Below are 26906 nucleotides of genomic sequence, written 5' to 3'. Positions count from 1 at the left end.
CCTTATACTCTTACATCAGTTTGCAAGGTCAAAACTGTGTTCACAAGATGCTATTTACCTCTTTACTGTGGTGTCTTCACCAGTGGTACAAAGCATCGGTGAATGTCTGGGTGTGTAGCTGCTGTACATGTCTTGCATATTTGGGGTCACTTCCTAGTATCTCCCTCCCGACTCAAAAAGCACCATCAGTTAAAGTTTCTACTGCCGTAGCACAAGTCGAAATCATGCACAAAATGTATTAGTTGTCGCTGTATTCTTCACTATCACGTGAGCACGGGATTTTTTTTTAAGATTTATTTATTTTATGTACAGCATTCTGCCTGCATATGTGACTGCAGGCCAGAAGAGGGCACCAGATCTCATTATAGATGGCTGTGAGCCACCATGTGGTTGCTGGGAATTGAACTCATGACCTCTGGAAGAGCAGTCAGTGCTCTTAACCACTGAGCCATCTCTCCAGCCCACAGGATTTATTTTTAAAGATTTATCTATTATATATAAGTAAACTGTAGCTATCTACAGACACACCAGAAGAGGGCATCAGATCTCATTACAGATGATTGCGAGCCACCATGTGATTGCTGGGAATCTAACTCAAGACCTCTGAAAGAGCAGTCAAAGATTTATTTATTTTATGTACATAAGTGGTCTATCTGCATATGTACTTACTTTTCCATGCCAGAAGAGGGCATCAGACCCCATTATAAACGGTTGTGAGCCACCATATGTCTGCTGGGAATTGAACTCAGGACCACTGGAAAAGCAGCCAGTGCGCTTAACTGCTGAACCATCTCTCCAGTAAGCACAGTTCTTTCTTTTTTTTTTTTAAGATTTATTCATTCATTATATATAAGTACACTGTAGCTGTCTTCAGACACACGAGAAGAGGGCATCAGATTCCATTACAGATGGTTGTGAGCCACCATGTGGTTGCTGGGAATTGAACTCAGGACCTCTGGAAGAACAGTCGGGGCTCTTAACCATTGAGCCACCTCTCCAGCCCGTAAGCACAGTTTTTAAAAGTCTGTATCACCTATGGATTTTCTTATTCATGTTGAATATGGTAGCTCTTGCATGCTAAGGCAGGTGGATTACTAAGAATTTGAGGGCCAGCCTAGGCTACTTAGTGAGTTTCAGGCTAGCCTAGGCTCTAAAGTAAAATCCTATCTCCTTTTTTTTTTCCTTCAGTTTTTGTTGTTGTTGTTGAGAGGTAGGTTTTTTTTGTTTTGTTTTTGTTTTTTGTTTTTTTTGGTTCTTTTTTTCGGAGCTGGGGACCGAACCCAGGGCCTTGCGTTTCCTAGGCAAGCGCTCTACCACTGAGCTAAATCCCCAACCCCGAGAGGTAGTTTCTTTGTGTTGCCCTGGCTGTCCTGGAACTCTCTTTGTAGACCAAACTGGCTTCCAACTCACAGCGATCCATGAGTGCATCCTGAGTGCTGGGATTAAAGGTGTGAACGACCATGCCTGACTAAAACCCTATCTCAAAATACCGTCCCCCAAACCTGAAAATTGAAGCTAGAGAGGTGGCTCTGAGGGTACAGGCGCTTGCTGGGCAACTGTAAGGATGGGAGTCTGAGTCCACACAACCCTGGAAAAGCCAGCTGTACAGATGTAGCTCGCACCTGTGATTCCAGCGCTCCCTGGAGGGGAGGGGAGGCAGGGATGAGCGCTCCAGGACCAGCTGGCCTGCTGTAGCAATGGGAACGACAGACACTCTCAGACACAGGAGAGCAGGCCTGACGTTGCCATCTGACAACCCTATGCTGAGGCATGTAGCCTTTATGGACAGACACGCACACGCACACATGTGTGCTTGCAAGTACAACCCCTAAAAACTACCGAGTATGTTGTAATCACAGAACGTGGATGGTGGAGGCAGGAGAATCAGGAGTTAAGTGTATCCACTATTACATAGGAGTTGGAGGCCAGCCTGGACTACGTGAGAACCAGTCTTTTAAAACAAGGGGGGAAATACCCTGAGGATTCCAAAGACAATGTGATAGAAATCCAACTCTGGCGTAGTTGGCTTTCTAGGCCTTGTGGCTGTTCACAGGTTAAACTGGCATTTGCCAGCTTTGACACCATGAACTTGCTGTGACTCTCACCTTTTCTTCAACCTGTTCGCTGTACATTCAGCACGGCATTTTCTGTTGTGTCTCTTCAACTCTCCACTGAACAGCAGCTTTCTTCTGTGGCTCTCCCTGTGTCATTTCCCAGGCTGCTCTCTGGAAGGCTGCCTGACCTGGAAAGATTTCAGGTTTCAAGATTTTTATGACATTGGATTTACAGAATCTGAACACCTTGTGGTCATCGTGGATGAGTATCATGCAGTGCCTGGGGTAGATGGTCTCTGAGTAGAAAGGAGGCCTCCCAGCCCGCATCGTGACCCTGTGAGGTCCTTATAGTTTCTTATATTATAATGCTAATAGACCTTATTTGCATGCCAGCAGTTGATGAAAAATCATTTATCCTAAAATGGATCCTGAAATAAACTGGTTTTAAAATTAGACAGCAAAGATCACAAAGGGGGAACTTTGAAGGTGTTTTAGGGATGCCCATGATCCAGGTGGACATAAAAGAAGTTCAGATGAAAGAATTGTGGGCTGAAGTGACAACTGAATTTAACAGCAGCTCATTTAAAGAGGGCTAGCTTTGTCTGTCTGTCTGTCTGTCTGTTTTTAAAGACTGTGTTCGGACTGGAGAAATGGCTCAATGGTTAAGAGCATTTCCTGAAGTCCTGAGTTCAATTCCCAGCAACCACATGGTGGCTCACATCTATAATGAGATCTGATGCTCTCTTCTGGTGTGTCTTAAGACAGCTACAGTGCACTCATATCAAAGAATGAATAAATTTGGAGCTGGAGAGATGGCTGAGTGGTTAAGAGCACCAACTGCTCTTCCAGAGGTCCTGAGTTCAAATCCCAGCAACCACATGTGGCTCACAACCATCTGTAATAGGATCTGATACCCTCTTCTGGTGTATACAGCTACAGTGTACTCATATACATTACATAAATAAACCCTTTTAAAAATGAATAAATTTAAAAAAACAATAAAGCCTGTATGCCGTAGCCCAGACTGTCCTCCAACTCCTGGGCTTTCTCTTTGCCTTCCAAATTCTAGGCCTATAGACATGGGTTACCATGCCTAGTTTATAGTACCATAGAGTACTGGCACTTAAATCTAGGACTTTATACAAGTTAGGCAATCTGTTAACTGAACTTTATCCCCAGTCCCACAAAAAAAAAAAAAAAAAAAAAAAAAGGGTTCAGTAGGGACATCAGTGACCTCCATGGACAGTGAAGGAACCGTTATCTGAAATCCTTTAAATACATATTTGTTGATTTTTAAAAAAAGACTGGAAAACAGGATTCCGCCCACCTCACCCATCTCTCTCTCTCTCTCTCTCTCTCTCTCTCTCTCTCTCTCTCTCTCTCTCTCACACACACACACACACACACACACACACACTTAAAAAAAAGTTCATTCTCATTTCTAGAGAAATAGAATACTCAACAGGACCAGTAAATGAACTTTACCCTCCCTGTTTCCACAGGTGCTGGAGAAAACCTGGAGAACACAATGGCTGCCTTCCAGCAGTGAGTACAGCACAAGGCCCTCTCTGTTTCCAGCCTATCACTGAATTGATGAGGATTCACAGAGGGCTGCAGTGTATTTGTGCCGCTCACTTGTGATAGCTGTTTCTATGAAATGCCTTTTTTATAGTTTGAAATATTACAAAGAGCGTTTGCCTTCTGCATAATTGTAAAAGTGGTCCAAAGAGACTCGGTTTACAGAGCTAGAAGCAGACATCTGGGACAAGGGACAGACAGCGAGCGTACAGAAAGAGCGAGTGAGACAGCTGTTACCCTGGCTGCTGCTGAGGAACAGGACCAAGTGTCTCTGTGTCCAGGAGTTTCTGTTGAGCAGGTCCTGCAACCAGGGTTCTTCTCGGGATCCTCTTGTGTGCTGATGTTAGTTTTTAATAAGATGAGTTAGTGGGCTGGGGATTTAGCTCAGTGGTAGAGCGCTTACCTAGGAAGCGCAAGGTCCTGGGTTCGGTCCCCAGCTCTGGAAAAAAAAACAAAAAAAAAAAAAATAAGATGAGTTAGTGGTTTTGTTTATATTGGATTCATATTTCACACAGAGGCCTTTTCAAGGCTCTGTGGTGGTAGTAAAAGCTGCAGAAGACACTGATTGGAGCCCTTGTTCTTTGTCTCAGAGCCAGTGTTTACCATCAGCCTGTTTTCCTCTTTCTGAATACCAAAACCGGTTATGAAGCAAGGCCAATGAAAAGAAGACATTACCTAGTTACGCTTAATGAGAAAAAAAACTTCTAATGTAATTTTAAGCCATTTTAAGATGGGGTACCCCCCTCCTCTGTTCACTAGGGTGGTCTCACATTCCTAGGCAATTTGGAAACATTTTCTATGTAGCTAGAGCTAACCAGGAGGGTTTGCTTGTCTGTTGTGGTGGAGATTGAAGCCAGAGCTTTCTGCATGTTAAGCGCGCACTCCATGACTGAGGTACTCCCACATCCCAGCAGAATTTGGTCTAAATTTCTGCTTTTCACCATTTAGTGACATCTTAAAGATTATTTTTCTTCTCAGAGGTTGCTCATACCTTTCTTCCTGGCACTGGGGAAGCAGGGGCAGGCAGCTGTGTGACTCCCAGACAGCCAGAGTTCTATGGCAACGGTGATAGAGTGACTTCAAGAGGAACTTGATCCTCAGTTTGTGGCTCTGCTGCCAGAATTTGGGGAGCCAGGAACTTGAGTGATAGCATCTCAGCCAGGGGGTATAGCCAAATATATTGGAATTCCCCTGTATCCAAACTTCTCTCTGCCTGAGCTTCATTCCCCAGTCAGTAGTCCGCTTCAGCGTAAAGTGATGCCTGCCTCTGTATGTAACTCCTGGGAGGGTGATCTCTGCTCTTGCCCTGAGGATTAGAAATGGCGTCTCAGCCAGCAGTGGTGACACATGCCTTTAGTTCCAGCACGGGGGAGAAACAGAGGCAGGTGCATCTCTGTGAGTGAGAGCCAGCCTGGTCTACAGAGTGAGTTCCAGGACAGACAAGGATACACAGAGAAACCCTCTCTCAACAGACAAAACAAACAAGCAAATAATGGCTCAACAAATTTTGAAATAAAACCCCAAATCATGTTCTGTGAAATATCCTTCCATGTGGCTTTCTTGCAGGGTTTTTTTTTTTTTTTTTCTTCCTCTCATTCTCTGACATCTTGCTTAGGCTCTGACACTCCTAAGTCTCACTAGTTGGTTGCTAAAATAGAATTGGAGCAGCATACCCCAAAAAACAAGCAGGACGTTAGCAGAAGACTGGTAAAGGAGACAGCCGTCCTTCGTGGTAAGCATAGAACCTAAAACTAAAGAACTGCACTGCTCGAATGCAAAGGGAACTAAGTCCTTGTTGAGGCAGGTTCTCACAGACGAGGCTGCCCCAGAGGGATTCCAGACTGACCCTCCACCTCCCAGCGCTAAGGTTACAGTCATGTCCCACCACACCCTGCAAAACCTGATTCTTAGAACTAATAAAACTAGGTTATTAAACTGGGCCACATAGGTAAATACCCAGAGGACAGTGGGATACTTATATGTGTGGGTAGGAGAAAGAAGAAAGTTATATTAGCAACACCTGGAAGTGTAGTACTTGGTATATAGTCAAAATAATTAAGTCGGTGCCCTGACTCTCATAACTTGTGTGTGTGCATGCACACATCTGTGCAGGAGTCGGTTCTCTTCCTTTCACATGTCTCTCTAATTCACTGAGCCATCTTGCCAGTCTCTGCTTCTATCTATCTATTCATCTGTCCATCCATCCATCTACAATCTATCCATCCATTTAAGTGGAATGTACTCAAGTTTGATGGTCATTAAAGGGAGAGGGCATGTATAAGGAGCCCAGTGTAAGTAGTCTTTGGAGGCTGATCGCTGTGTTATTTGAGACGCACGCACGCACGCGCGCACACACACACGCACGCACGCACACACGCACGCACGCACACACACACACACACAGATTTTTTTTTTTTTTTTTTACAAACAAAATATGTTGGGGTTGGGGATTTAGCTCAGTGGTAGAGCGCTTGCCTAGCAAGCGCAAGGCCCTGGGTTCGGTCCCCAGCTCCGAAAAAAAAAAAAAAATATGTCATGTGCATGTGTTTAAGACATTGCTATTAATTTAAACACAGCTGACTTAATAAATTTTGTGTTTTTAGGCTAATACTTCAATACTAATTACCATATTTGTGCAATGGGAGTAATACAGTTTCAGTGTTGTGTTGAATAAGTGGAATTCAAATCAGTTTCTTAACAGGACCTTTTGGAAGTTTGTTGTTTGTTTGTTTTTAGTTAGAAGTTTGAGAGATGGCTGAAGAGTTAACAGTGAGTACTGCTTTTGCAGAAGACCCTCACAGCTGCCTGCCTCCAGCTCCAGGGGCTCCAACATCCTCTTCTGGACTCTCAACCGTACTCATATGTGCTGAGACCCAAACCTGGGTCATCCACACAAACAGTATATCCCTGCTGAGCCCTCTTCTCAGCCCTTGGACGTTTACTGTATTGTTTCAGTGGCGTCTTGTTTTGTTTCCATGTCTTCTCTCTCTCTCTCTCTCTCTCTCTCTCTCTCTCTCTCTCTCTCTCTCTCTCTGTGTGTGTGTCTGTCTCTGTCTCTCTCTGTGTGTCTCTGTCTCTCTGTGTGTGAGAGAGCAGTGGGGGTGTCTCATATAACCAAGACTGACCTCAACTTCCCATGTAGTTGAAACTGGCCTTGAACTCCTAATCCTCCTGTTTTTAGGTCTCAGGTGTTGAGATTACAGATGCCATCACTATCCCTAGCACCTCCCTCCCTCCCTGCCTCCCCCTCTTCTCTCCTTCTCCCCCCCCCTTCCCTTCCCCCCCTCCCACCTTCGTCTCTTTTGAAGCAAGGCTTCTCTTACGTAGTTCTTGCTGTCCTGGAGCTCTCACTATATAGATCAGGCTGGCCTTGAACTCAGGGATCCTTCTGCCTCTGCTTCCTGAGTGAATTGCTGGGATTACAGGTGTGTGCTACCATGTCTGACTGCTGCATCTGATTTTAATGATGCATGATTTTAATGTACACTCAATGATGCATAGACATGAGTTGATAAATATGGGACTCTCCCTAAAAATTTACTTGAGGGCATGGCTTTGCCTTATTGTGCATGCACTCAACAAAATCAGGCTGAATCTCTCCTGAACCATGTTGTGTCAGGGACTCATCTGAGTGGAATGTACTCGAGTTTGATGGTCATTAAGGGGAGAGGGCATGTTCATGGAGCCCTGTGCGAGTAGTGGTTAGAGGATATAGGTGTGTTGTTAGAGACAGAGAGAGGGACAGAGACATACAGAGGCAGAGCGGAAGTATTTCAGGGGAAGGAGCTGGGCTTCCAAGTGAGAGAAGACTGGGGTGTGCTCACAGCACCCAAGCCAAGTACAGTCTGTTTACTAAACTGCTCCCCACAGGAGCCTGCCTCAACAGCGCTCACAGTAAACCTAGGCAGCTCTCTGTGTCTCCTAGAACTCACTGTATATCCTAGGTTGGACTCAACACGGGAGGCATTCTCCTGCCTCAGCTTTTCAAGTGAGCTCTAGACTTTCTTTCCGTAGTGAGTTTTGCAGTTGAATGTCTGCTTATATGCTTACTAGGCATTTGTGATTCCCTATTACTGAGAAGCCCTACTGTGCACAGCCCCACCAGAGACACAAGAGACTCTTCAGTTTAATGTGGCTCTGAAGCCTTCTGTTGTTACACTTAGTTTAGTGGTTGAATTTCATCTCTAGGGTTTTTCCTTATTTTTACCGTTACATTTCTGTCCCTGACAAACTTCTTTCGTTTTTGTATTCCTTTCCAAAGTCAGCCTGTCATTGCTCCCTTCCTCTTCTGGTTTTCTGCTTTTGTTTTGTTTTGTTTTGAGACAGGATATCTTGTATCCTAAACTGGCCTTGAACTTCACCCTACATAGTTGAGGATGGCCTTGAACTCCTTATCCTGCTGGAACTGCATGCTGAGATTCCAGCTCACCTGGCTATACTTTCTTTGCGCCACTTCCTAGATCTCCCTTTCTCTGGAATCCATTGTTTTGTTTTCATTTCTCACTGTGTAATCTTCCTGCCTCCTCCCAAGTGCTGGCATTCCAGCCAGGAATCCACCACAGACCTTCCTATAAGTATGCTTGATCAAGATGATAAAGCACCCACTCTGTCTTAAATCTTGATACTTTTATATGTGTGGAAATACAGGCCACAAGAAGAAAGCTTGCCCTAAGTTGTACTAAGCTATCAGGAACTGTTACCCACATCTCTTAATTTCTGGTCAAGTTATTTTTCCCATTGTATCGAAATGTCAGGATTAACCGTAGCTGTCAATGGAAGAGACAACGAGATTCACTTATTATAAGTCACATCATTTTAATAACATATAAGATTACAACATCACGGGCTGGAGGGATGGCTCAGTAGTTAGGAGCATTGACTGCTCTTCCGGAGGACCTGAGTTCAAATCCCAGCAACCACATGGTGGCTCACAACCATCTGTAATGAGATCTGATGCCTTCTTCTGGTGTCTGAAGACAGCTCCAGTGTACTCATATATGATAAATAAATCTTAAAAAAAAAAAAAAAAAGATTACAACATCACATTGATGAATGATGATAATGTGGTTGGACTGTTCAGTGTCATAGATTACTTTGAATTTAAAAATCAGAATTTTCATATCTAGTTCATGTAAAGTAAACATTTACTGGGTTTCAAAGTGCCATTTTCTTTTCTGTCTTCAGCGCAGTTACCATTGGGACGGACATGTTAGAACTGGACTGCCATATCACAAAAGATGAGCAGGTTGTAGTGTCACATGATGCAAATCTGAAGAGGTCAACTGGGGTCAATGTAAACGTCTCTGATCTCAAATACTGTGTAAGTAAAAGCATAAATTAGTATCATTCTGTTTAAGGGTAATGTTTTTAAGGCAGAAGAGAGCCTAATGTCACTTCATAAATAACTTTTGAAAATGATGATTAAGCTGGTGTAGTGGCTCATAGCTCTAACACTGGTACTTGGGTAGCAGGAGGCGTGTCAAAGACTCGAAGCCACTCTGGGCTCCTGTCTCAAACAAACAAGTAAACAAACGACTGGAGAAATGGCTTTGTGGTTGGGAGCACTGACTTCTTCCACAGGACCCCAATTCCATTCCCAGTACCCACATGGGAGCTCACCACTGTGTGTAACTCCAGTTCCAGGGGATCTGATACACTTTTCTGCCCTCTGTAGGTACTGGGCAAGTAGTCGTGCACAGACATACATGCCAGCAAAAGACTTCCAAAAAAGGAAGGAAAAAGGTGGACAAAACCCAAACAACCAAGTTCCTAACGAATGACAGTGTCTCAAATAAATGTAAAAGGAAGAGATGCTGATGTGCATTGTATCCAGTGAGGGGTTTGTACAGTTCAAACCATCTTTGGGGACCTTCATCTTGTTTTCTTAGATAGTCTGATGTAGCCCAGGCTGGCCATGAACTCCCTGTGTAACTTAGGATAACCTTGGACTTCTGATAATTTTGCTTTCACTTTCCCAAATGCTGGCATTGTAGGCACAGACAATTTACTCGGGGGCTAAGATAGATCCCAGGACCTCACGGATACTAGGCAAGTGCTACATCCCTAGCCCCCAAATTACTGCTATAAATGTTTTGATAAAATTAACCATCATCAAATATGAAACGACATTACAATTCAATTGTCTGTTTGAGTCATGCTTAATATAGGAATTAGTTTGGCCTTGCAGTGTAGGAAATCATCATTTAGAACCTGATGAAGGACTATCGAGATGGCTTAGCACTTAAAAGTGATTGTGAGGAAAGCTGACACCCTGGGTTTGATCTCAGAGCCCAATTTGAGAAGCCAGTTGAGGGACTGGAGAAGTGGCTCAGCAGTTAAGAGCACTGACTGCTCTTCCAGAGGTCCTGAGTTCAATTCCTATCACCTACATCCTGTCACCTACATGGTAGCTCACAACTGTCCGTAACTCTAGTTCCAAGGGATCCAGCACACTCACACAGACATATATTCAGGTAAAACATCAGGGCTTATAATAAAATAAAATAAATAAATGAAAGGAAAGATAAAGAATGGATGAAGTACCGTGCATTTGTGATCCCAGCACTCCTACCACAAGATAGGGTGTGGAGACAGGAAAAGAAACAGCCATCCTGAAGCACTTGGGGCAACAGAGACACCAAGCAAGATCCTACTTCACACAAGGTAGAAGGAAAAAGCTGATTCCCAGAGGTTCTCTTTTGACCTCCAGGAGCTGCGCCCCTCCCCCCACTTTAAAAAATCTATTGATATGAGAAAAATTTAAAGAAAAAAAAATGTGGGCTCAGAGGCATTTGAGGCCGAGCCTGACAATCTTGAGTCTCATCCTGGGATCTAATGGCAGAAGGAGAGAACCGACTCCTGCATTGTGTCTTCTGAGTGCACTGTGTTACATTTGTGCTCTCACACACATGCTAAATGAATGTAATTTTAAGCTATGTAACTCATTTTTTTTTTCCGTTAGGGTAACATGACCACCTTCCTTCTGCCTTGGACAGGGGTCTTGGCCCTTTCTTTTTTCTCTCTTTTTTTTTTTTTTTTCGGAGCTGGGGACCGAACCCAGGGCCTTGCGCTCGCTAGGCAAGCACTCTACCGCTGAGCTAAATCCCCAACCCCAAGCTATGTAACTCATAAATCATATATGTTCACAGCAGTAATCCTGATAAGTGTAAGAAAGACACAGCAACTAATTTTGCCACGTGAAGAAAACTGCCTGGAACATGCTACAGTCTGTTGCTATATACTCTGTTGGTTTTCTATGAGATAGAAATTATGTGTATTACGTTTCAAATACTTTACTCTAATGGGTATGATGACAAATGCCTATAATTACAACATTCAAAAGCTGTGCCTCTATTTAGCCTGGTGGTGCACTCAGAAGGCAGGGGCAGGCAGTCTGAGGCCAACCTGATCTACAGAGCAAGTTCCAGGACAGCCAAGGCTACACAGAGAAATGCTGTCTTCAAAAACATAATTAAAAAAAAAAAAAAAAAAAACATGATGAGGATGATGGGGGCAGGGGGCAGAGAGATGGCTCAGCGGTTAAGAGCATATACTGCTCTCACAGAGGGTCTGAGTTCAGTTCCCAGCCCCGACATTATCCAGTACTAGGATATCCAACATCTCTTACCTTCAAAACCATTTCTACTCACACATATGTACACACAGACACACAGACACACACACACACACACACACACACACACCCCTACATATAATTAAAAATAATAACAAATATTTTATATAAGTAACTGAGGAGGCAAAATGTTAAAATATATTTAAATTTAAGTAGTACAGATTTGTACCTTTGTATAAATAATTATATCATGAATTTGCCTCTGGAAGTGCTAAAGGATGTTATGTTTAAATGTATGCTGTGTCTTCCTCTTTTTAAAAGAAAATCTTTGTTATGATTTGAGACACTGAAGCACTTTTTGTTTTTGAGAGCTAACCATTTTTCTATCATATCTTTTAAAGGAGCTCCCACCTTACCTTTGCAAACTGGATGTCCCATTTCAGAGAGGTAACATTTCTTTTTTATGGTTTAAACACTGACATGAAAGTATATTCCCGGGGTTGGAGATTTAGCTCAGTGGTAGAGCGCTTGCTAGGCCCTGGGTTCGGTCCCCAGCTCCGAAAAAAAGGAAAAAAAAAAAGAAAGGAAAAAAAAAAGAAAAAAAAAAAAAGAAAGTATATTCCCATATGCTGAGAATCACAGTAGTTTTTGGCTAATAGTATTATTCTGTGACCTAACCTCTGACTTACAATCTAAAGCCTTGATTGATGACTCTCTGATTCTGAGACTGATTGGCCCAAAGATATATAACTGTATCACTGTGCTTAAATTCACTGGACAACTAATGAAGCCTGTATATCGTAATAATTATATGAATTTAGTTTCCTGGAGATACTTTTTACTTTGTTGGGGGTGGGGTGGGGAGCAGGGTGCCTGTCTTGAGAGAATCAGTCTGTCTCTCAGCTGGCCTTGGATTCACTGTCTTTCAGGCTGGCCTCCAACTCACAGCAGTCCTCCTGCCTCAGCCGTCAAAGTGCTGAGGGTTGTAGAAACAAGCCACCATGCCTGATTGCTTTGTACTTCTCCCTTTTCTTTCTTTTTTTTTTTTTAATATTTATTTATTTATGTATGCGAGCACAGTGTCTCTTGTATTCAGACACACCAGAAGAGGGCATCAGATCCCATTATAGATGGTTGTGAGCCACCATGTGGTTGCTGGGATTTGAACTCAGGACCTCTGGAAGAGCAGTCAGTGCTCTTAACCACTGAGCCATCTCTCCAGCCCTACTTCTCCCTTTTCTTTTTCTGGTTTTTGCTTTTTGGGTTTTTTTGTTTGTTTGTTGGTTGGTTGGTTTTTTGGGGTTTTTTTTTTTTTTTTTGTACTCCTAAATGAAGTTTGGTAGCATTGCCACTACTTACAGTAGTTGTCCATTATAAATATAATAAAGGAGAAATAAATAAATAGAAAAGGCCTCTTGGAGAGGGCTTAGCTAATCCAGCATTTGCTTGTTTGTATCTGTGTATGTGTGTCTGTGCACCTGTGCCATTTGTGCACACGCTTGTGCACCGTGGTGAGCTTGTGGACCTGAGAGGACAGTTGAAGTGGTTCAGTGCTCTCCTCGCACCTTGTACGTTCTGGGGTTCAAACTCAGGTCATCAGGCTTGGTGATAATTGATTGCCTTTACCCATAGAGCCACCTCACCAGCCCACAGATACAGTCCTGCTCTGCAGCCCAGACTGATCTGGGATTCACCATGTAGTCAAGGGGCCTCAAACCTTGGCTTCGTTTCCTCTGTGCTCCACCAGGCCCAGCTTCTGAGTAGCTTATACTGTGAACATTAAGAAGCCCTGTCAGTGGGATTGGGGATTTAGCTCAGTGGTAGAGCGCTTGCCTAGCAAGCGCAAGGTCCTGGGTTCCGTCCCCAGGTCTGGAAAAAAAAAAGAAAAAAGAAAAAAGAAGCCCTGTCAGTGGGCTGGAGAGATGGCTCAGTGGTTAAGAGCACTGACTGCTCTTCCAGAAGTCCTGAGTTCAATTCCCAGCAACCACATGGTGGCTCACAACCATCCCTCTTCTGGTGTGTCTGAAGACAGCTACAGTGTATTCATATAATGTGAAGATATTTCTGCCACATGTAGGCTGTCAGTCACCCTGTCAGTTTTTATTTAATTTAATTTGTGTGCATGCATGCATGCGTGCGTGTGTTTGTATGTATGTATGTGTGTAGTTTGTCATGGTTTGCATTTTGGAGATCAGAGGATAACTTGTGAGAGGTGATTCTCCCTTTGACAATGTATTGAGCTAAGGTTGTCAGGCTTGGCAGCTCCTGAGCTATGCACAGGCCTCAAGCGATTTATTCCTTAATAAAATACTATGAGTACCACGAGAGATAGAGTTTGAATTACCCAGTATAGTGCTGGACACAGAGCTCAGTGGTCAATCACCTGTTGCGTTAGAGTTGAAGGCCAGGTGTGATGGTTCATACTGTAATCCCAGCACTGGAGACCGAGGCAGGAGAATCACCACAAGTACATGGCCAGATCAGAATACAAAGTGATTCACAGAAATTCACAAAAGCTGGGGCTGCAGACATGGCTCAGCAGCTGAGAGCTCTCGCTGCTCTCACAGAGAACCTGGATTCAGCTTTCAGCACCCACATGACTGCTTACAACCTCAATTCCAGAGGCTGTGATGCGCCGCCCCCCCAACCTCCAAAGGCTCCTGCACAAATGTAGTGCACACTCAGGCATACACAAAGTTTACACACGTATGCATAAAATAAGTTTTAAAATATTCTTTAGATTAAACAGCAAAGGCAGGGTGGGCTCAGAGAAGAAAAGAAAGGTAAAGAAAAGTCAGGGGAAAAAACCCCGAAAGTTCCTAGGTATGGTGATTGATACCTTTAATCCTAGCACTTGTGAGGCTGAGGCTGGCAGATGTCTTTGAGTACCAGGCCAGCTAGGACCACAGTGAGACCTCGTCTCAAAAAATCAAAATAAAGGCCTGGAGAGAGAGCTCAGTGCCCAAGCCCGCCTGCTGCTCCTCCCAGGGGACTTAGTTTGGTTTCCAGTGCTCATGTTGTTGGCTCCCAGTTCACCTCTGGCTTCAGGGACCTTGATGCCTCTTCTGGCCTCCTTCAGCAATCACACACGTGCACACAGACACACAGACATACAGACAAACTAAAGTAGAATAAAAATAATAGAATAGGGGCTGGAGAGATGGCTCAGCGGTTAAGAGCACTGACTGCTCTTCCAGAGGTCCTGAGTTCAATTCCCAGCAACCACATGGTGGCTCACAACCATCTGTAATGGGATCTGATGCCCTCTTCTGGTGTGTCTGAAGACAGCTACATGTACTCATAAAAAATAAAAAATAATAGAATAAAAATGAAAAGTCACCATTTGTAAGTTTTGATTTGTCTTCACTTAAGTATCCTTAATATACACTGGTTTGAGGAAATGCCTTTTTCATTCTTTTACTTTATATTAAACTTTCTGAGCCTCTGTCAATACGAGATTGGACTTAATGAAGGTCAAGATGTGAAGTTTCTAGCTGCATCTGCAACACGGTGGGCAGGGTTTCTCTGTGTAACAGCCCTGGCTATCCCGGAACTCACTCTGTAGTGTAGACTGGTCTCAGACTCACAGGGATCTACTTGACTGTCCCTCCTGAGTGCTGAGACTAAAGGCATGTGACACCCAAGTGCTGAAGATAATGATTGAATGTTTTTACTTTTATTTTCCTCGATAGAGCACTGTCAAACTCCACAGGTTTATTATTATTCTCATCATCACCACCACCACCACCATCATCATCATCATCATCATCATCATCATCATCATCATCATCATCTGGCCTTGAACTCACTGTATAGACCAGGTTGATCTCAAGTTCACAGAATCCCACAAGCTTCTGCCTCCAGAGTGTTGGGATTAAAGGTGTGGACCACAATACTTAGCTAGACTCCACCAATGTTAAAGAAAAAAAACCTTTGGGCCTAGGAATTTCAGTCAGCCTGTAGGGTACTTGCTTGCAAACATGAGGTACGGGCCTTTATAATCCCAGCATGGTGTTGGGTGGGGGAGGGCAGGAAGACTACAAATGCCAGCCTGAGATACATGAGGCCCTGTTTGAAAAAAAGGAAAAAAGCCTGTCTTTCTTCCTGGTTTTATGTCTTCTCATAAAGTCTTAAACTTAGGAATGTAGAGAGGTCTCTGAAGCCAGCTAGCCCGGTCTTCCCTTACCGAGAAGGAAACTGAAGTCGCAGAGATTAACTTGATCAAGGTCATATAACAAGTAAATGCCGGAGCTAGAACTTGACACTGTTTCCACCCTACCTGGCCAGTGCTCTGACGGCCTCTCCTCCTGCTGAGCAGTTGCCTGACTGCTGTTGAAAAATAGTGGCAGGCACTCAGATCTCAGATAACTGTAGAGAAGTTTGTTTGTTTGTTTGTTTGTTTGTTTTTTAAGTATTTGTTTGTATGTTTTGTTTGTTTTTTTTGGGACAAGGTCTTAACTCTGTAGACCAGGGTGGCTTCAAATTCTCCAAGAACCAGTTGCCTCTGTCTCTTGGGTGCTGGGATTAAAGAATTGGGCCACCAAGCTCAAGAATAAAAACAAAAATGAAAAGGAAACTTTTATCTATGTTGCATTTAGCTCATAATTGGTTTTAGACTATGGAAAGTTTTGGCCAGGCGAGGGGAGGTAGCTCCCCAGCCTGGTCCACATAGCAGCTTCCAACCAGCCAAGGGTTTAGACCCTGCTGAGCCGTCTTGCTGGCACCCCGATCCTTGTTCTCTCTGGACAACCCAGGTCGACCTCACTGAGCTCCTGCTTCCTCAGCCCCGAGTGCTGGGACGTGTGTGAGGCACGGCTGTATGTATCATTTGTTTGTCTAGCATGAGCTTTGTCCGTCTGACCTTCCCTTGTCCCTTGTGTATCTCTTGGATATGGGTATCTATTGCCTCATGACAATTCATTTGAATGGTCGTTTTTCCATACTTACATCACTGTGCAAGTAGAACCTTCTGCCATGATTGGAACAGTCTGTATTTCTGTGTTGTAATATGAGAGACAGCCAATAGCCACATGTGTTGTTAAGGTTGGGCTAGGCCTAGCACAACTGAGAAACTGAGTCAAAAAAATTAGTGAGGGGGATGAAGAGATTGCTCAGTTGTTTTAAGTGCTTGGTGCTCTTGCAGAAGACTGGCATTCAGGTCACAGCGCCTACACAGTGGCTGGCAACCACTCAGGTTTCAGATCAGATATCCTCTGACCTCTGGGAGCCCCAGACCTGCATGTAGTACACATACATACATACATACATACATACATACATACATACATACAGATAGATATATGTGATTACAAAGCTACTTTGAGAGTGTGTCCCACAGGAACAAAAAAAATAATTGGGAAAGAAAGTAAACGCCAAGAGGCCACTTAGAGAAGAAGCACAAAGGGACCCATGCAGGGTGAAGGGAATGCTGTGTCAGTGCTGGGACCTTAGAGCACTATTCAGGCGCAGTGTTGACTGGCAAAGGGCAGGCCGCTGAGAGAGTTGGACACAGAGCTCCAGCCCCCCACCCCCACCCCCCCACCCCCGCGCTTGTGCTACTGATGTTCTGTCAGTCATGCTGACTGGGTCCCAGCTGCTCTGACCTGCCTCTGCTGCATCCTCCGTCAGGATCTTATGCAGCCCAGGCTGACCAATCCTACCCACTTTCCAAGGATTAAGGCCGCAGGCGTGCACCACAGCAAATGGCTGATGTGACACTTATTTAAATGTAAGCATCCCCTTGCAGCCAGCAGCTACTGCTTTGAACAGCACTAAAACAGTTTTTAAGTTGTTAGTAACAAAGATCAGTTTAAATTCTCTTAAAGCACAAAAACAAAATATAGGGAATGGAGAGATACCCCAGCAGTTAGAAGTCCATACTATGCCTCCAGAGAACCAAGTTTCAGTTCCCAGCACCCGTGAGGGACAATACAGCTTCATGAGAACCAACACTACACATAGGCACATAACCAGATTTTAAAATTAAAAATAGATTTACTAGAGAGAATATCAGTGAATTTGACATTGAGTGTTGTCGAATCCAGAGAGACAAATGACCTCGTTCCATCCCTCTGTTTACTTCTCTGTGTGTTTTGACTTCTACATTTCTTAAGATGGCATTGATATGCCTTCAGGCCAGCTGTGGCATAGGCTGCCTGTGAAGTCACTCAGTCCTCCTGCCTGAGGCTAGGATTGCAAACATGTGGCATCATGCCAGGACTTTGATTATTCCTGCCTGTGCAGTGTCTCCACGGGGAAAAGCTAGGCTCTCTACGACCATCAAGGGGAAAGTCTCAGAGAACGAGACTGGCAAGTGTGGGCTAAGTGTTCAGCTTGAAGCCCTGACCTATCACACACCTACCCCAGAGGGTGCACGGGAAATGCACAGGTGACAGGCAGTGTCAGAGCAACATTGAATAAGGGAAACCTTTTGTCCCTCTCTTTCCTTTTATTTATTTATTTATTTATTTATTTATTTATTTATTTATTTATTTTTGGAGCTGAGGACCGAACCCAGGGCCTTGCCGCTTGCTAGGCAAGCGCTCTACCACTGAGCTAAATCCCCAACCCCCTTTTACTTATTTTTAATATGCAGAGCTGGACAGTGGTGGTGCACAGCTGTAATTCCAGCACTCAGGAGGCAGAGGCTGGTGGGCCTCAGAATTTAAGACCAGCTTGGTCCATGCAGTAAGTTTCAGGCCAGTCAAGGCTACATAGAGAAACTGTCTCAAAAACAGACAAGGTTTCCTTTTTCCTTTCTTTCAAAGACAAGGTCTCATGTAGCCCAGGCTAGCCTTGAATTTGCTCTGTAGCCAAGGATGACTTTAAATTTCTTGATCCACATGCCCCCCCCCCCCAATCTCCAAGTGCTGGGGTCACAGATGTACACCACCATGACCAGGTTAGACAGTTCTGGGTTCTAACCCACAGCCTAATGCTGGGCAAACACTACCGGTAGGTCTTCATTCTTAGCCTAAGTTTTCCACATTAAAGAATGATAAATACCTTCATCATGGCTGATTTTAGCTGTTCATTCAGGAATTGGTTTCTTTCTATTTGATGTCTTAGATCTGTGTTGTATCTATTAGCTTCGTTCTCAAGGACTTTAAAGTTTTTCCTTGTAGCATTTATTTATTGTGGAGACCAGGGGTACGTGGTCATGTCAGTGTATGGAGATAATGTGAGCCTCGATCCTTTGCTTCCATTATGCGTGTCCTGGGAAATCATCGTCAGGCTTGGCAGCAAGCACCCTTCAATACTCCACTCACAAAATTTCGATAGAACAAGAAATCTACTAAAATAATACCTATGATCAAATGGGGCTAAATTATCTGCAAGGGTTTCTGCAGTATCCTTTCCTGTCACATCAGGTAGCCTTTTTAAGAAAGTTTTCTTCATTTCTTGCTGTAAATCATAAATCACTTGCGAATGAATAAGATGATCTATTGGTTATGATTAACCTTTATAAGTTGTAATACAGTAAGATATAACATTCCAATCACACTTAAATTTTATTCCCTCACTATCTCTAACTGAATCTCCCATTAGTATCCCTCCCAGCTTGTCTCAAATCAGCCATTACATTAACTGTCTCACTATCTGTTTTATTCTGTTGAGTCCAGAGTTCTGTAGAATGCTTATGCCGGTCTCTAATAAAATCAGCAGTTTGAATTTCTTCATGAGGTGCCAGTCCGGCCGTAGCAGCAGTGGCAGTTAATACAGTAATTCCCATAACTACAATAATCAGTGCAGCCATCTAACGAGTTCTTCTTAAAACTTTCAGGGAGCTCCGGCACTAGAACCATCACTGGTGAGTCTTGTCATGGCCTCAACAGCCTGTTGGCATCCAAACTCCTGGCATTGCTCTGAGAATGTATCAACTTTCAGAAGTGATGTTTAAGGAATACTAGAGTTAACACAGGCATAGAGTACAATGTTCACAAGTGATACTGTACTTATTAGGGTGCCATTGTATGGCCCTTTCCGTAACAGATAAGGTAATGGTATACATGCTACAAAGGGTTGACTCTGATTTAATCTAAAAGATAAAGTATACTTAGCATCATTAATGTTTAACCTTCCTTTCCATGCTTGAAGAAGCACTTGCTGATTTCTACAAATTGGTTTGAAGTGAATTGCTAAATTTTTTTTTTTTTTTTTTTTTTTTTTTTTTTTTTTTTTGGAGCTGGGGACCGAACCCAGGGCCTTACCACTGAGCTAAATCCCCAACCACGAATTGCTAAATTTTAATAGAGGACTTGATATCCCAATTCTATGCCATTGAATTAACATTAAGAGTAGAACTAATTTCTGTGCGAACGATACTGCCATCTCAATTCTGAGAATTGAGCGAAGCCATGAGGAGTCATCAATCAATGGCTTCTCCATGGGAGATAGTAACAAGCACTGGACATAGTTGCCAGTGTATGCAGTCAAATTTCTTGCTGGTAACCCACAGCTCACAAAGTAGCATTAGTCTGTCCCTGAAAACCATATGCATGGAGCATATTTTAAAAAATGAAACTCGGGGTTGGGGATTTAGCTCAGTGGTAGAGCGCTTTCCTAGCAAGCGCAAGGCCCTGGGTTCGGTCCCCAGCTCCGAAAAAAAAAAAAAAAAAAAAAAAAAAAAAAGAAAAGGAAAAAAAAATGAAAATCTTGAGTAGTAGTGACTGTAGATAACTACCCTTGGAAATTTACTTACTCCCACAGTATAATTTATAATTTCCTTATCCTCCTCTTTAGGCTTAGCAGGTCCTTGGTGGTGATAAGGATCAGGTAACCGAGAAGATTCATTAACCGTCACAAGGACACTCATATCTCCCCAGTCCACTCCTATGATAATTGACACGTGTGATTGGTCACCATAGACAGCACAGCAGGGGACAGAGCTGTCATGGTAGCCATAACCTTTGGTCTCCTATACAAACATCACCTTAACAGCCATGTTTAAAAAGCATCTAAGAGTGCAGTTAGATCTTTAACAGTTGTTTGATGCAGTTGCATGAACAGCAAGGTTAATTCTGAATTATCAGGATTAAGTCCAGCATATGCAATTTAATATGCAGGAATAAGTCCAGCATAAACATTTTAATATGCAATGCAATCCCTTCTGTATATTGAGAATCAGTAACTATACTAAGAGACTCATTAAAGACTAATAAAACCATTAGAACGGCATACAATTCTGGGTTCTGGGAGGAAATGTATGGGCCTTGAACTACTCTAGATGTTTCCTACTTTATAACCAGCCGTTTCTCCATGGATCTTGCTGAGCTTGCAAGGGCTGCATTTCTGTATTGGCATTCTCAAAGGCCGAAGACTCAGTTAACACTTGTTTAGGCTTTATCAATAAGAGATTATTTCTATAAGCCATCTCCTTAGTAGCCACATTTTTTTTTTCCTTTTCTTTTTTTCGGAGCTAGGGACCGAACCCAGGGCCTTGCGCTTGAGCTAAATCCCCAACCCCCACATTATTTATTTTAATAAACTAATGACTTCTGTTTCAGGTGTTATAATTTTATAGAATTTAACTGAGAGTTTTTCAGAAAGCAATTTCAAGAGCAGAGCCAAACCCCCAGTAGTGACAGATAAGAGTGTGCTCGATGGCTTTGTTCAGAATTATGAGTTAAATTCACTTAAGCACTAATTAGACAAACAAAAGAGAAATCCTCCATAGAGTGGATGACTAAATCTCAGGAGATTCACACAGCGTTAGTTTAGTGCTTTCTGCCTTACCTGTGATTGGTTTTGTATTAGAAGTTTAGCTCGCCCTAAGTTTTTTCTCCCATGAAGGGACCATTGATAATGAGTTACTGCTGCTAGTAGGGAAATCCCTTTTCTATGTAGGGACCTTTGTACTGAGTTATTCCCATTATGAGGGGAAAACATAAAACATTTAAACGACAATCAAGCAAACATAACAAGCGAATTCTAGGTTCTGGGGAGCTGTGTTATCTCATGCTGCAGCATTGCAGCCCTGCCCTCATTCTTTGGAATTCAGGTGTTGCTGGCTGGCGCTGGCTGGCACTGGTGGGCGAGCCCTTGGCTGAGAGCTGACCACTGAGCCCAGGCTGCAGTCAGTTCTTTTTTTATCTTTTGGAAGGAGGCTTTTTTTCTCCCTTTATTTTTTAGTTTCTTGAGCCTTTCTGTTTGTTTGCAGGCCTTAAACACTTTTCTTTTTTCTACCAGGAAAAACCTTTTTCCTTGATTAAACACTTTCCTTATTTCCACCGGGAAGATTTCTTTTCCTTCCCTCTTCCCTACTGAGGAGATCGTTTTCCTTAATTAATTCTTTATTCCAGGAGTCTTTTTCTTTGTACGTATTACAGCTCCTGAGATGGGGAGTTCCCACGACCCTGTCAAATCCTGGAGTCTCTCTCACCCTGAGCATAGTTACCTCCAGCCTGTAGGGTCCACATACCCCTTTCTCTGAGAATCTACTATGAACAGCCATGGGAGTGTAACATTTGCATATGTGTGGGGTAAACAGGACTGAGACTCGGGTTTGGGGCAGCTGTAGACATCGGAACACATAGCAAGACCAGAAGGCCCCAGAATCTGTTATCTACCATGAGATGCTGCAAGATGGCTGTTTTCTAGTGGCCTAAACAATGACGATGACGATGGCCATCAGGATGGTGAGGATCAGGGAGCTGATGTTCAGGCACTTGGCGGTGGAAGCGTAGGTCTGGGCCCCAGTCACATCACCCACCATCTTCCCGTCCCTAGACTTCACAGAGTAGGCATACACTGTGAAACCCAGGCAGCAGAAGTTCATGAAGAGTGTACTGAACAGGGACCAGACCACAAGGTCAGGCGTGGAGGTCTCAACAGGCATGTTGATTGTGGTTTGTCACAGAAGCTGAGATGTGGGGTCCTCCCAGGACAACCACCTCTTGCTGCTCTTAGGGTCTCTTGGCTTTTGAGCCTAGAAGCTCTTTTTATTGTTACACAAAAAGGCACCTTTAGCAAGTCAATTTCCACATACTCAAACTTCTCAGAACAGGGGTTGTCTTGAAAGACCCATTAACTAAGCAGTTCTCAGCCCATAAGGAGATTTCCTGGTTTGCGAGGCATGTCCCAAGACTAAGTTATGCAAAGGCTCTGAGAATCTTTCAAAAGAATAACCTCATAAAATCTCATATAACAATCACTGACAAAAGGCTACTTCAAAGCCTAGGTGCCATCCCTCCAGATTCACGTCCGTAGAACTGTTCTGAGAAAATTCTGCTACAATATTAAATTGTCCTTGTTTTGCCTGGAAATTATTCTCAGGTCTCTGGAAACTTCAGTGATAATCTCATAACAAAATATTGTCAACTAATGAATGGTTAAAATAAGTAACTGGCCATGGTGGCACACACCTCTAACCACAGCAGTAGGGAGCACAGAAGCAGCAGATCTCGAGTTTGAGGCCAGTTTGGTCTAACAGAGTTCATAACAGTCAGGACTATAGAATGAGGACCTATCTCAATGAATAACCTTCAGAACTCCTCACGGATCAATAGCAGAACGATTGGTGTCGTGTGTGTGTGTGTGTGTGTGTGTGTGTGTGTGTGTGTGTGTGTGTGAGAGAGAGAGAGAGATCCTAACACTGATGAAGTGGAGGCAGGAGGATCAGTCATTTAAGGCCAGCTCTCCTCAGGAGTGAATTCAAGGCCACGATGAGCTGCATAAGATATTGTCTCAAGGGGCTGGGGATTTAGCTCAGTGGTAGAGCGCTTACCTAGGAAGCGCAAGGCCCTGGGTTTGGTCCCCAGCTCCGAAAAAAAGAACCAAAAAAAAAAAAAAAAAAAAAAAGATATTGTCTCAAAAGCCAAAAACAGGAAATTTAAAACATCTATGGGGTGTATGCAACTTAGTGGAAGAGTCCACCTGTAATGTCTGGGACCCTGGGTTTGTCCCAAGCAGCATAAAAACAAAAGGCAAGAAACAAAACAGTGAGGAAATAATATCAATGGGTTATATCAATGTCAGTATTTGGGATATGACATGTATATACTTTTGTAAGGTATTACCACTGAGAAATCTGGACATAGATATGTGTATTATTTCTTACAGTCTTTATGTGCTTCTAGTTATCTCAAATACTTTTAAGTTTTCAAGTTGACACCTTTAATCCCAGCAGTAAGCAGAGACAGGCAGATCTTAAAGTTCCAGGCCAGCCTGGTCTACAGAGTTCCAGTATGGCCAGGGCTACACAAAGAAACTTTGTCATAAATAAATAAATAAATAAAATCACAATTACAAATGCATAACATGAAAATATCTCATAGATATAAAAGTATCAGGGTAAAAACAATAGGTGCACTGTATTGTAACTGTTACATAATGCGCAGGGGGAAAGGAAGCCATCCAGCGCGTGTGATGACAGTTCTGAGATGATGCTTTCACGTCACTTTTTTCTTCCCTTTATCCTTGCCTCATTTTGTCATTTTCCTGTAATGAGCATATAGTATAAATTACAACCACTGAAAAAGTAAGAATTATGCTTTAAGAATAGAAGTCACCAATTAAAAACGTCTTGCTTTCTTAGCATGCAAGTGTGAAGGAACAGATACCCGGATTCCCTTGCTGAAGGAAGTGTTTGAGGCCTTTCCTGAGACCCCCATTAACATCGACATCAAAGTGAACAACAACGTGCTGATTCAGAAGGTGCGGCTCTGCCTCAGGAGGTCCGAGCGGGTGACGCTGACAGTGTGCGCAGAAATGCGATATTCTGTGGGTCAGCATTGTCTAATGGCGCTGACTGATAGTGATCAAGGAAACGAGATAGGCCCCGCTCAGCATTGTTTAATGCCCCACAAAGGTCACAGAGGAAACTTTCCTGTGGGTGAAAGGGAGCTCTCTTAGGCTCCATTCATCCAGTCATTTCTGTAATTGACTACCAGTTTTAAGTCGTTTCATTTGTGGTTGGTTTATGTCAAATTACTAAGTAGTCATATTCGATTAAACTCATTTTAGAGTGGTAAATGTAAATAATTTTGTATTTCATAACAATCTCAATTTGATTACCAGTTGTTCCACAATTTTATACCACCTTTCGGCAGATAATGGATTGTAACCCACTTTTTAATGTAAAGCAGTACAGGTAGGCGGGTTTATATAGGCACATGGATAAAATTTGAATTTTCACATGCAGGTCTCAGAACTGGTGAAGCAGTACAAGCGCGAACACCTGACAGTGTGGGGCAATGCCAGCTCTGAGATTGTAGACAAGTGTTACAAAGAGGTAAGCCTCGGACTCGACCAGCCGGGAGGGCTGGCCCTTATTTGTGTGATAACAGCAGTTCGCAGAATCTATTCCTGACATAGCTCATGTATGAATGGGAGGAACCAGCCAGAAGTTGCCTATAGAGATGACAGACCTCATCTAGCAGCTTCCATTAGTTGTGATACAGTCTAGGGGTTTTGATTGGGTTCTTTTTCTCTGCCAGTTAAAAAATTAAAAGACAGGAAAAAAAAATCTAAAGTGCAGCAGTAGCAACAGGAGGATCTCAGGCTCTGAGACAGAACCAGCAGCTGAGGAAGGTGTTGATTGGGAGTGGGGGTGGGACACAGCAGATGAACAGAGAAAAAGACCCTCTGCACAGCAGGACACACACACACACTGGTTGGGTTCAACCACCTGTTTCATCAATTTCACAAGTACACAAGCATACTTAGATACACATACACACGCTTACATACATATGCATGTACATATATACAAACAAACAGACATATTATATACATTTAATGGATGGAGCAGAGCCCCAATAACCACACTTTATTTCTTCTTTGTCTTTTTATACTTTCTTAGATAAGTTCTTTATAAAATTACCTCATAAATAAAATGTTACACAAAAGGGGAGTTACAGAAGGATGTTGATAGTAAGTTCAAAGCAGTGTTCATTCTATAAGCTCATTCATTATAAGTTCAAAGCCACAGTTTCACATGGCCTCACTTTATCATAGTGCATGCCTGTGGCATCATCCTTGGACCTGACCTAGAAAGAATGTTTTTCCTGGATCACAAATCTGCCCCAAGCCTATTTCTCTTCTTAGTGCATTTATGAAGCTCATTGTATTCCTTATTATTAGGCCTTTACTTACTATTCTTTGAGGAGGGGCACACGCTATTCTTGATTCTAACTGTATTACATCTTTCTGGCAAAACAACTAAAACCATCTCCTTAAATTTTCTTCCTAAAATTATTTGAATAAAATAAGGAATTCTATAAAGTCGTTAATTTATCTAGACAACATTAATTCATGACAGTTTGTCTTCATATTGATCTGCAGGGAATCTGCCCACCAGGGTGGGTGATGCCCAGGAATCACCAGGCTGTGCAACAGTGGCAGGAAAAGGCTTAGCAGCAGCGAGGAGCAATCCTGGGAGGAAGTCCCCGGGGCTGTGCCTCTCCAGAGTGCGCCCATCACAGCCATGCAGAGCAATGGGCACAAGCACAATAGACCTACACAAAAAGCTAGGAATGGCGACGTATGCCTTCAATTCCAGTGCACAAGAGGCAGGCAGGCAGATATCTTGAGTTTGAGGTCAACTCAGGTTTAGTGTACACAGACCAAATCCAACAAATAATTGCTGTAAGAAACCAGGCTTGAGGTGTAGGACTGTAATCCCAGCTACTCTGGAGGCTGAGGCAGGAAGATCAAAGGTCAGAATAACCCTAGGCTACAGAGTAAACTTCAAGGCCAGCCTGGGAAACCTAGCAAGACCCTGCCTCAGAAAGTAAAAAGGGGTGTGGGACTGTAGACCACTTCCCTAGCATTGCTCAAAGCCATGGGTTCAAACACACACACATGCACCCAAAGCACTCAAAATGTCACATGCTGATGAGGTAGCAAGGGACTCAGCAGTAAAAGCACTTACAGTCAAGTCTAATGACTTCAGTTCAGTCTCCCAGGACCTAGACTCCAGAAAGAGAACTGACTGACTGCTGTAAATCACCCTCTGGCCAGGTACACCCGAATCCATAAATTAAATAAATAAATAAATAAATGAATGAATGAATGAATGAATAAATAAATAAATAAATATTTAAAATATTACACGTAAAGGCCAGAGAGCTGGCTGAGTTGGTGAAGTGCTTGCCAATCAAGCTTGAAGCCCGACTTTGATTTCTGGCATTATCCACATAACAGGCATGGGATTGACCTCCAAACACTGGTAGGAGCACAGCACTCCAACAGACACAGAGACAAACAGACACACATACACACACACAACACACACACACACACACACACACACACACACACAAATAAAACCCTTCTTTAAAAGAGGATTATGTGCTGTGTGGTATTATTTATATAACATTCTCAAACTGTAGATATGAATTGCAGATTGGTGGCTGCCATGCCAGACACATGAATTGCAGGGGACAGGGAGAGCTGGTGGATGGCACAGTGTTCTAGAGGAATCGGTATCTTGTTTGTGGTGGTTATAGGAATCCATAGGTGGATTGCACAGAATGAAAACACATGCACACAAGTAAATGGAAACAGGTTAAGATAACACAAAGGAACAAGGATGTGAGCTGACTAAAGTCCATCATCTAGTCGTAATCTACCCGTGTCAACTGGCTTTGGTCTGCCAGTACAGTCTCATCACCTTCTAGAAAAGCTAAGCCAGGAACACATCACACTCTACTATTTTTGTGACTTTCTCTGAGTCTATAGTTACTTCTAAATAGAGATTC

At 43.2% G+C, this 26906-nt stretch overlaps 1 protein-coding gene and 1 pseudogene across 5 annotated transcripts in view; one reads left to right on the top strand and one right to left on the bottom strand.

The window, feature by feature from the left end:
• The window catches only part of Gdpd1 (glycerophosphodiester phosphodiesterase domain containing 1), a 62428-nt gene that overhangs the window by 7782 nt on the left and 27740 nt on the right, over positions 1-26906 (top strand). For 3 of the 5 annotated variants that reach the window (XR_010055185.1, XR_005489841.2, XM_039086048.2), the window contains exons 2-7: positions 3557-3599; positions 8817-8952; positions 11607-11652; positions 18989-19015; positions 23741-23859; positions 24347-24436. Coding sequence is in view for 2 of the 5 variants with exons in the window: in XM_039086048.2 (XP_038941976.1) it covers positions 3557-3599; positions 8817-8952; positions 11607-11652; positions 18989-19015; positions 23741-23859; positions 24347-24436 (461 nt within the window). In the remaining 3 variants the exon portion in view is untranslated. The remainder of the gene's footprint in view (positions 1-3556; positions 3600-8816; positions 8953-11606; positions 11653-18988; positions 19016-23740; positions 23860-24346; positions 24437-26906) is intronic. The other 2 variants (XR_010055186.1, NM_001044238.2) reach the window with 1 other exon arrangement.
• Positions 21641-23559, bottom strand: Ifitm1-ps1 (interferon induced transmembrane protein 1, pseudogene 1; annotated as a pseudogene).

The sequence above is a fragment of the Rattus norvegicus genome, chromosome 10 (assembly GCF_036323735.1).
Source record: "Rattus norvegicus strain BN/NHsdMcwi chromosome 10, GRCr8, whole genome shotgun sequence".
NCBI classification, from domain to species: domain Eukaryota; kingdom Metazoa; phylum Chordata; class Mammalia; order Rodentia; family Muridae; genus Rattus; species Rattus norvegicus.
This window is presented reverse-complemented; position numbering and strand designations above follow the sequence as displayed.